Source organism: Apium graveolens, chromosome 11, assembly GCF_009905375.1.
Source record: "Apium graveolens cultivar Ventura chromosome 11, ASM990537v1, whole genome shotgun sequence".
In the NCBI taxonomy this organism is placed as follows: domain Eukaryota; kingdom Viridiplantae; phylum Streptophyta; class Magnoliopsida; order Apiales; family Apiaceae; genus Apium; species Apium graveolens.
The window spans coordinates 55,244,614-55,256,045 of NC_133657.1; the positions used below are offsets into that span (position 1 = coordinate 55,244,614).

At 34.7% G+C, this 11,432-nt stretch overlaps 1 protein-coding gene across 1 annotated transcript; it reads right to left on the minus strand.

Annotated features, from left to right (window-relative positions):
• Positions 1–6,136: 6,136 nt before the first annotated feature.
• On the minus strand, positions 6,137–6,898 carry LOC141695508 (secreted RxLR effector protein 161-like). The gene has a single exon (XM_074499747.1). The coding sequence runs from the start codon at positions 6,896–6,898 to the stop codon at positions 6,137–6,139; it is 762 nt and encodes a 253-aa protein (XP_074355848.1).
• Positions 6,899–11,432: the final 4,534 nt, after the last annotated feature.

The window sequence follows — 11,432 nt, forward strand, 5'->3', positions numbered from 1 at the left end:
CAACTCATCAGGTTTAGCAATATGCTCTGTCAAAACATTAGAACTTAGAATGAAATCAGTGTCATTCCACTTCTTGGTCCACTCCACACCTCTGTGAGTATCCTCCCAAGGAATAGGTGCTTCCTTTTCAACAAATTTCTTCATCAATTCTTCCTTTCCTAGAATAGGAACTGGAGTCTCAGCAGAAATACTGTCTTCAGAACTTGAGGAAGACTCATTATGTTCTGACAACACAACCGTATGTGAAGCAACTGAAGATCAGGAACAGCTTCATTTAAATTATGAACATTAGAATTTATCTCCAGAGCTGGTGTGGTTGATGTAGATGGTATCTCAGCATTTAAAATTGAAAAATGAGTTGGAGTTTGCTGAGCATCTGTAGATGGAGCTTCCAGATAAAGAACATTTGGTATATTCAAATTATGAATATCTATTTCAGAGTTTTCAGTTTGTTCTTTAGCATCATCTGTACCTTTAATAGGTGAGACAGGAGGGGTTACAACTGTATTAGTAGCAGTGTCTTTGGCTTGAGCTGGAAGGGCTTCAATGATAATCGGTTCTTGTGAGATCAGAGATTCCTGATCCCCTTCCTCAGCTTCTTCAGTATCTTCTGATGGAGCCTTAGCCAAATGCCTCCTAGCCTTCATTTTCTTCAATCTCCTTGCCAATGAAGGAGTTGCTTCAACAGTAACAGAACTTACATATTTCTTTCTTTTCAAAGTATCAGAACTTTGAGCTACTGTTTCTGTCTGAGAAGTAACATTCTCAGCTTCAACTATCACAGGTTCTGATGCATGAACCTGTACTTCAACTGTTTCCTCAAATCAACAAAATTTATTATTGACCATAATTGTAATCAAAACATTCATCAAAGGATAGAGTTTAAATAGATGAAGTAAAGATTAACAAATTCCAATTAGAACATGCACAGTCACATAATATGAGAGAAACAGAGACTAAATCTTGCAATTAAGGGAAATTTCATTAATATATCAAACGAGTACATTTCAAGAAATTTATAGATTACATGCAAATAGTCCTAGTCTAAGAATCTTAACATCAACAGCCTTAGTCCTAGTCTAAGAAAACCTATCAACTAGTTCCTCCTGCTGCTGACAAAGAGCACTACAAGACGGATGATCCGTTCTTGCTGAAGGAGAGCCTCTCTCCTTTCTTCTTCCAATTGATCAAGATGGAGTTGGTAGTCCATCGAAAAGAACAAGAGGTCTGTGTGAACCTCTTGTGGAACAGAGTTCCAGAGCTCTTCAGGATTGGCGGTGACATGTCACTCCTGTTGCCAGTCATCACAACTCAACTCTATATTGAAAGTTTCATAGTTCATGAACAAGTTGAAAAGAACCATTTTTGTTTATGAAGAAGAAAAATGATGAGAATTAAAAAAGAGAGTGAGTTTGTGAGAAAATGGAAGATGATTTGGCTGGGATGAATAGTCGGTTTAAATAGCCAATGGAATACCAAGGGACGCGAGGACTATTTAACGAGTAAAAAAATAATGATGCCTCGTTTCCCTAGACCGATGTGTAATAATAACAGTCAATAAAAAGTTAAAGCAAGAGTTAATGAGCACGTAAAATAAACAATAATTACCGTGCACATGCATTTTTTCAAGACAAACACGTTTATCATTAACCCATAATGATTATGACTGTTTTTATCTTATTACCCAAATATATTCTGATTTAAATATGACTGTTTCAGTTTTTACCACAAATAAGTCAAGTAAAGAATTATGCCACGTAAGCATCAAGGATTTCATCAGGATTTAATATCAGAACTTAACTTATATCAGATTATAACAGTCATCTAAATATGGCTTTTGAACTCAAAAAGTGAATATCTTTTTCTGTGATTCTTCATAAAAATATTGACTTGTTTCCTGCAGAGTTTAATCATCAAAACTTCCATCATAACTTGTCCTCCGAATTTATGCAAATGACACTTAATTGTTTGTCAAAAACAACTTAATCACCACAGTAATTTTCATCATTCATATGGAGTGAAAGTGTGTGCATTCAGCAAAATATCAGATAAAGATTAAAGTCTGATAAACTTCAGTACATCTTAGAAATAAGGCATAACTAAGAAAAGTGCTTTAAATCTATCATCAATCATGAAGTCTACTATAGAACAAATTTATGCAAGAGTCCACCTCAACTGTTTGTGCTCATTTTATGCATCTTTTGAAATTCCTTTTTACAGTGGCTTCTCAGTGTAAGTGAGTCACGACTGCTTAACAGAATTTATGTTGTTGTCAGAGTATTTCTCCAGTAATCAAAGAATGTGAAAAGTCGCCAAGAAAATTTATTTGGTTTTCTAATGCATATTACTTAATACCAGCAATGCACTTGGGTCTTCCCTTCCACATATTTACTCTAGATCTCAAAGGAGTACCTGACTTTTATTTTATTTTCTTTTCTTTTGATAAGTGAGGCTTATCAGCATTTAGTTCATTCTTAAGATTTACTGACATTAGAATCTAACAGATAAGAAGCAAGAATCTAGTTTGTGACTTAGTAATAAGATACATAAAGTAAACTTGACTAAGCTCAAAATCAGAATTTGTTTGTGTTAATGAGTTTCCACATAAACAACTAATTCAAACATGGGATTTTTAGTAAGTTGAAGACTACTAGATCAGCATCTAGCACAATTATCCTCATTGGATTAAATAGTCACAGAACATTCAAAACACTATCAGAGTTTAAAGATCCACATCATATAACAATCAATATTTAATGAATTTCAATTAAAGAACAGATTTCATGAAGATAAGACAATCTGTAAACACTGATCATAAAGTCTGATGCATGAGAACAAAAACTAAGCAGATTTAGAGAAAGAACCTGAAACCATTCCAAGTTCATTTACCAGTCTTGTAAAAGTAGCTTCACATAGTGGTTTTGTGAAGATATCTGCTAGTTGTTGATCTGTTGGAATAAAATGCATTTCTACTATACCTTCCATCACATGTTCCCTTATGAAATGGTACCTAATGCTGATGTGCTTTATCATAGAGTGTTGAACTGGATTACCTGTCATAGCAATAGCACTTTGATTATCACAGTAAATAGGGATTTTAGAAAATTCTAACCCATAATCCAGTAACTGATTCTTCATCCAAAGAATCTGTGCACAACAGCTTCCTGCAGCAATATATTCTGCTTCTGCAGTTGATGTCGAAATTGACTTCTGTTTCTTGCTAAACCAATAAACCAATCTGCCTCCAAGAAATTGGCAGTTTCCACTAGTGCTTTTCCTGTCTATTTTGCATCCTTCTTCATTCTGCTTGACTTGAAGGCCCAGAAAATAACTAAGTTCTCCCATCATACTCATTTGATATCTTGACTGCATTAGTTTTGCAAACCTCTCATAGAGTTTGGCATTTGTTGAACCAAATATGATATCATCAACATATATATGTACCAAAAGTAAGTCATTTCCATGGTTGAGGTAGAACAGTGTTTTATCAATTGTACCTCTGTGAAATCCACTTTCTAGAAGGAATTGAGCTAAAGTCTCATACCATGCTCTAGGAGCTTGCTTAAGGCCATAAAGTGCTTTGTCAAGCCTGCAGACATGATTTGGAAATTTTGAATCTACAAAGCCCGGAGGTTGTTCAACATAGACCTCTTCTTCCAATTCTCCATTAAGAAAAGCACTTTTCACATCCATTTGAAAGACTTTAAACTTTTTGTGAGCAGCATAAGCCAAAAAGATCCTTATGGCTTATAATCTAGCAACTGGTGTAAATGTTTCATCATAATCAATACCCTCTTGTTAAGAGTAGCCTTTAGCAACCAGCCTTGCTTTATTCCTTGTAATTATGCCATCACTATCAGTTTTGTTTTTGAACACCCATTTTGTGCCAACAATTGATCTGTTCTTTGGTCTTGGCACTAGGGTCTAGACTTTATTTCTTTCAAATTCATTTAACTCTTCCTGCATTGCTTGCAACCAATCAGCATCTTGAAGAGCTTCTTCCACTTTCTTTGGTTCAGTCTGAGATAGAAAAGAATGATAGAGACATTCATTTGATGTTGCAGTTCTAGTTCTGACACCTGCTTCAGGATCTCAAAATAATTAAGTCAGGTGTATGTGATTTGGTCCACGTCCTTGCAGATTGAAGTCGACTTCTAGAACTGTATCCTCCCCATGATCCATGTTGTCTCTATCAGCATTTTATGATGCTCCCCCTGTAGTTATGCTCTTTGAGACTTCAGAGTTTGACTTGGATCCTTTAGGATTTGAAGTATTAGAGCTTCCAGAATTATCAGAATTTGGCTCATCATAACTAGATGAATCAGAACTTACAGAGCCAGTGACAGGTTCTGATGCTTTTTGAGAGTCTTGAGATGTGGTAGAATCTTCAGCTTGCTCCCCCTGCACAGGTGCATTTTCCTTTTGAGTTGTTACCACAGATTCAATGACATTAGTACTTACAAGATCAGAGTATAAGTCATCAGAATGTACAGAATCAGAATTTAAGTCTTTATTTTGAAATCTCAGCTGATCGTGATCATTGAAATCTTCAAGTGCAGTAATCTTCTTATCATCAAAAGATACATTGACAGATTCCATGACAACCCTTGTTCATAAATTTTAGACTCTGAAGACTTTTGTGGAAAGTGGATATCCAACAAAAATTCCTTCATCAGCTTTTAGATCAAATTTTGACAGCTATTCAGGATGAGTCTTAAGAACAAAACACTTACATCCAAATACATGAAACTATTTCAGATTTGGCTTCTTTTTCTTCACCATCTCATATGGTGTTTTTCCATGCTTGTTTATGAGTGTTGCATTCTGTGTAAAACAAGCAGTCTGTACAGCTTCAGCCCAAAAGTAGGTTGGCAGCTTTGCTTCATCAAGCATAGTTCGTGCAGCTTCAATGAGAGTCCTGTTCTTTCTTTCTACAACTCTATTTTGCTAACTCCATTTTGCTGTGGAGTTCTAGGAGCAGAAAATTCATGTTTGATTCCATGCTCTTTGCAGAACTCTTCCATGATTGAATTCTTGAACTCAGTCCCATTATCACTTCTTATTATTTTAACAGAATCTTTGACCAACTTATCCAGCTGTCTGACATGATCAGTTAGAGTAAATGGAGTTTCATTTTTTGTGTGCAAGAAGTACACCCAAGTGTACCTTGTGAACTCATCCACTATAACCATAGCATATTTTTTCTTTGCAATAGACATGACATTGACTGGACCAAATAGATCAACATGCAGTAGGTGATAAGGCTCAAGAATTGATGACTCAGTTTTGCTCTTGAAAGAAGATTTTCTTTGTTTTGCCTTTTGACATGAATTACAAAGGCCATCGGGAGCAAATACTGATTTTGGAAATCCTCTCACAAGATCTTTCTTTACAAGCTCATTTATGTTGTTGAAATTTAAATGAGAGAGTCTTTTGTGCCAATTCCAGCTTTCTTCAATTGATGCTCTACTCAACAGACAAATTGCAGAACCATCAGAAGTTGTTGAAAATCTGGCTTCATAAATGTTACCATGCCTGTAACCTTTCAGAACCACTTTGCCTGTAGAATTGCTTACAACCTCACAGTGTTCTTCAAAGAAATCCACATGATAACCTTTGTCACAGATTTGACTCACACTTAGCAGATTGTGTTTAAGTCTTGAGACAAGAGCTACTGTTTCAATGATGATATTCCCAAGATTAATACTGCCATATCCCAGAGTTTTTCCCATGTTGCCATCTCCATAAGAAACTCATGGGCCAGATTTCTCCACAAAGTCTGAGAACAGAGCTTTATTTCCAGTCATATGTCCTGAACATCCACTATCTAGTACTAGGATGTTTTTCCTATTGCCCTGCAATCACAAAGACCACTAATGGTTAGTGTAGAAATCAGAATTTCTTATATGCTTATTCAAGGAGAATGATGCCTTTATATAGGCTTTGTACAGACAAGAGAATATTTGGTAATAAGTGCCAAATATTCAGTAATAACTACCTACGATTCTGTATAACTAAGTCAGCCTATAATTAATCTAACTATATCAATTATACATCAATTATACAGCTTGATTCCCCATTTATAGGGAACTGAATATGAACAGAATATTATAGATTTTATCTTCAACACCCTCCCTCAAGCTGGTGCATAGAGATTCCACATGCCCAGCTTGCGAACTAATTCATTAAAACTGTCTGTTGGCAAACCCTTCGTCAATATATCAGCCTGTTGTAATCTGCTCGGAATATACACAACACATAATTCTTTTTCTTCGATCTTTTCTTTGATGAAGTGTCTATCTATTTCAACGTGCTTCGTTCTGTCATGATGAACCGGATTATGTGCCATGTTAATTGCTGATTTGTTGTCACAGAACAGTCTCAGTGGCTCAGTTCTTCGCATTTTCAACTCCTTAAGTAAGCGTTTAATCCAAATCAACTCGCATATACCTTGAGCAAGAGCTCTAAGTTCTGCTTCAGCACTGCTACGAGCTACCACTGATTGTTTCTTACTCCTCCAAGTGACCAGGTTCCCCCAGACTTTAGTGCAATACCCAGTTGTTGATCTTCTATCTTCAACTGATCCTGCCCAGTCCGCATCTGTAAAGGCTTCAACACTACGATCTGCATTCTTTTTAAACAATAATCCATTCCCTGGTGTTTTCTTGAGATACCGCAAAATTCTATATACAGCTTCCTGGTGTTTTTCTAGAGGATCATGCATGTATTGACTAACCAGGCTTACGGCAAATGTAATGTCGGGCCTTGTATGAGATAGGTAGATCAATTTCCCCACCAGTCGTTGGTACATTCCTTTGTCAACTGGAGTTCCATTTTTCACTTGTTTAAACGTGCTTTTGGGTTCAACAGGTGTTGCCGCAGGTTTACATCCGCTCATTCCAGTTTCTTTGAGAAGGTCGAGAATATATTTTCTTTGAGATATCACAATTCCTCCAGGTTTTGAAAAAAGATATGGAACAGGAAATGTTTGCCGCCTGAAAAAATCTATCTATGGTTTGAAACAATCTCCTTTGGTATGGTTTAAAAGGTTTAAACAAGTGATGCAAAGGCACAAATACAAACAGGCTCAATCAGATCACACCTTATTCTTCAAACACTCAAGTGAGGGTAAGATAAGTATTCTCATTGTCTATGTTGACGACATAATAATAACCGGTGATTCCCCATTTATAGGGAACTGAATATGAACAGAATATTATAGATTTTATCTTCAACAGTTAGTTTTAAGGACCCAGACTTGCTTGGATCCTTTGGCCTTTTTAAGTTTGTTAGCATTAGTAGCGGATTTAATATCAGAGTTTATGCTAACATGTTATTTATCAGAACTTATATCAGACTTTGCATCAGACTTTACACTAGAAGGAATTAAAGCAACTTTCTTCAAGGAAGGTTTTATTTGATAATAATCGTAGTATAAACTATGATATTCCTTACAAGTATAAATGGAATGCCATAAACTTCCATAATGAAAACAAGGATTTTGTGGCTTAAATCTAACAGACTGACTCTTAACTCCTGACTTAGGAGGTAAAGAGTTTATATTCTTATTCTTCTTGCAAAAAGAAGCAAGATGGTTAGAGTTTCCATAGTTATAACATTTCTTTCTAGGAGCATTAGGAACAGGCATATAATTATTGCTTTTATTTACACCTTCCTTTCCATTCCTATATTTCCTAGTTGCCTTAACCTTGTTGACATTCCTTATTTCTTTCAGCTTATGCTTAAGCTGTTTTTTTGTCATTAAGCCTATGTTGACTTCAGCTGGTTTATCATGTTCTAATTTGTCAGAAGTTGACTTCTCCTTAACTTCTGTCACAGACTCTTTCATCTTTTCAGAATCAGACTTTACAGTTTTAGCTACAAACTTAACAGGATTTACCTTTGGCTTAACAGTTTGTTTAACAGCAATTGGCTCAATTTATTCAGTTCCTTTTTCACTTTTATCATCTCCATAACCAAAGCCCTCTTTCCAGTTTCCACTACTTAATAAATTCTAAGTTGTTCTGCCAGAGTTAGTCCAAGTCCTGATAATCTCTTTTTCTTTTTCTAACTCAGTTTTGAGAGATTTATTCAATTTTAGCAATTCATCTCTAACATAAAAAGCATCATCTCTCTCTTTCTGAGTTTGATGGAACATAACTAACTCTTTTTCTAAATAATCATTCATTTTCTTATAAGCAAAATTTTCAGAAGTTAATATTTCACATGTTAAAGTTTGATCTTTGTAGCTAATAAACATGGTTTAAAGATATAATCTCAACTCAGTAATATCATAAGTATGAAAGGCATAAGTTGCTTGAGGTACCTTTAATTTAGCAGTTTCAGGGCTGCCATCAACATTTGCCATTAAAGCATAATCCACCTCATCTTCGGAATCTGAAGAGTTTGCCCAGCTTTTCTACTTTGTGACAAGTGCCTTGCCTTTGTCACTCTTTCCTTTCTTGCAGGCAGGAGATATGTGGCCTCTTTCACCATAATTGTAGCATTTGACTTTTGAGTTGTCTCCTCTGCCAGACTTTGCACTTTTTCCTTCATACTTTCAGAAACCTTTCTTATCAGTACTTCCACCTTTCTTGAAAAACTTCTTTCCCCTTCTGAATTTCCTGTAGGCTATCTTTGTATTACCCTTCACCATAATAGCACACAATTTCATCATCTCTTCATCAACATCTATTTCAGGTAAACTTTTAGTTTCTGAATCATTATCATCAGAACTTGATGATTCTGAATCAGACTTTGTGATAAGAGCTTTTCCTTTGCCTTTCTTTGAGACAGCCACTTTGGGGAATTCCTCCTCAGCCTTAAGAGCAACTATCCTTGACTTTCTCCCTTGTCTCTTGCTTCTTTGGTCCATCTCAAGTTCATAAGTCTTGAGCATACCATAAATTTCATCAAGAGTAGTTTCATCAAGAGCATAGTTGTCTCTTATAGTAGTATCCTTCAAATTCCAACTTTCAGGAAGAGCTAAAAGGAATTTTAGATTTGAATCTTTAAGATCATATTCCTTGTCCACTAGTGACAGATCATTCAAGAGTTTGATAAACCTGTCATATAAGTCAGTTAATGACTCATCACTTTTTGAGTCAAAGTGCTCATACTCTTGAGTGAGTATAGTCCTCATGTTCTTCCTGATTGCATCAGTTCCCTGGCATCTTATCTCCAAAGCATCCAATATCTCTTTTGCAGTCTTGCAATGAATTACCATGTTTGACATGACATTATTAATGGCACTATGCAGCAAATGTCTTACCTTTGCATCCTTGGCAATGGATGAGATATCTTCAGCTGTATACTCACTTTTCTCCTTTGGTATGGTCTTTGTTGGCTGATCTGCAACTACAATAGAGAGCTTGGTTGGCTTATGCGGTCCTTCATTAATTCTGTCAAGGTTTTCTGGATATGTAGCTTCCAGAAACATAGCCATCTTCACTTTCCATATGGGGTACTCAGAAGGTCTCAGTATGGGAACCCTAATAGTTTCATATCGACTATGGATTTGAGTATTTTGAGTTTCTTCAGTTTTGGCGGGCTTGGTTGGATTTTCTACTTCTTCAGACATGATTGTTTTGGATCTTTACTGTATGTGTGTTAACAGATAGGCTCTGATACCACTTTTTAGGTCACACAACACTGTAGAAGAGGGTTGAATATAGTGTAGAATACAATCAAATCGATTTCGAACTCAAATAACAGTAAACAGATATATTCGATATAATAAACTCTGTTATAATGGAACTGTTCTCTCTCAGTGATGAACAAATATCACGAGAGCTGCTAGGTTACAATGTATAATCTTCTCGATAATGATAACATATATAGTGTAAACCTATGTCTGTGTTTATATAGTACACAGTTACAAGATAACTTCTAATTGATATGGAATATAATTATGTCTCCTAAAATATATTAATCAGATATCTTATACAAGTCTTTAATTCCTCTAACTCTTTCCATGCATATCTTCTTTTGTATTAGTCTCGATCTTCTTTTCTGTAAATCAGCTTCCTTCCTTAACTGTTAGTCCTCCCGTACTTAAGTTTTGATATCCATCTTCTGATATTTATCTTCTGATAATATAGGTATTGATATCCTTAAGTTCTGACTTCCAGTAAGTACTGATTCCAGTAAGTACCGATATTTCCTGTTTGTTAAGATCTGAAAACTAAACATGAAACATATTAGACATGACATCTCAAATATATCTAACAATGTCTTTTGCATGTCACTAAATCAGATGCTAATGAAAGCTACAAGTTTTTAAATATAATTCAGTTGTTTATGTTAATTATATATCATTTAACAACTAAAAGTTATTATTATTTAGGTGAGTGTTTTAGAACAAATGAAGTTATGAAGCCATTCATTTTAATACCATGAGTCTATTAAGATAATACCCTTTTGTTGTCCGTTATTGTTAAATATTTTAAACTCTTTATATTTCAATTTAATCATCGCTAAAAAAGTGGCCATTCACTTTATTGATTGGCACCATCTTGGAACGGCTTGAATTGAATGTGTGTTGTCTCTTACATCTTTTTCTTTTCCTTGACATGTGGACATGAAGTAATATTTTTGCATCTTCCACATAAACTGCATTATTGAAGTTAATACCGTTCGATTAGCACCCTTTCAAATTGTTAAACATTCTTAAAATCTGGATTATTTTTTTCCATTCTTTTAATAGTATCTATGTTAAATTATTTTATATTATGTTGCATTTTGTGTTGTTGTCATTACCGGCACTACGATTTGTTAGGTTTGATGGTCTGTCGAGATTTATCACTAACACTATTATTAATATTTATAAATATTTCAAAACAAAATTTTGAAAATGAAATTGTTATCAAGAAGTGTAATATGCTTTAACATTTGTTGAATATGTTATATATTTAGGTGTTGAGTATTTTTCTAATACCAAACTTTATAAGTTACCTTCCCGCTAAAAATTTCAAAGAAAATTCACCTTATTTGAAGTTCCCTCTTTCTTTTAAATATAAATTGTTAGGTTAAACATATCTTTGGAATCATTTTATGAAATGGTATTTCATAACCAATCAATCACTGATTGGACGATAAGATCATACCATAACAAACAGTTTTTGATTGATCAAATAGTTTGTTACTAATTTATTCTAAACAGTATCAATTAAGATATCTAAATTGTTCACACGGTTACTGTTAGGTCACAGACACTGTAGAAGGGGGTTGAATATAGTGTTTATCACAATCAAATCGAATTAAAGAACACAAGTACCAGAAAACAAGCTTTATTAAACTATGTTACAATATGGAACTGTCCTCTCTCAGTGATGAACAAATTATCACGAGAGCTTTTAGGGTTACAATAAATAATAACTTCGATTATGATAACACATGTAATGTAAACCCTATGTCTGTGTTTATATACTACA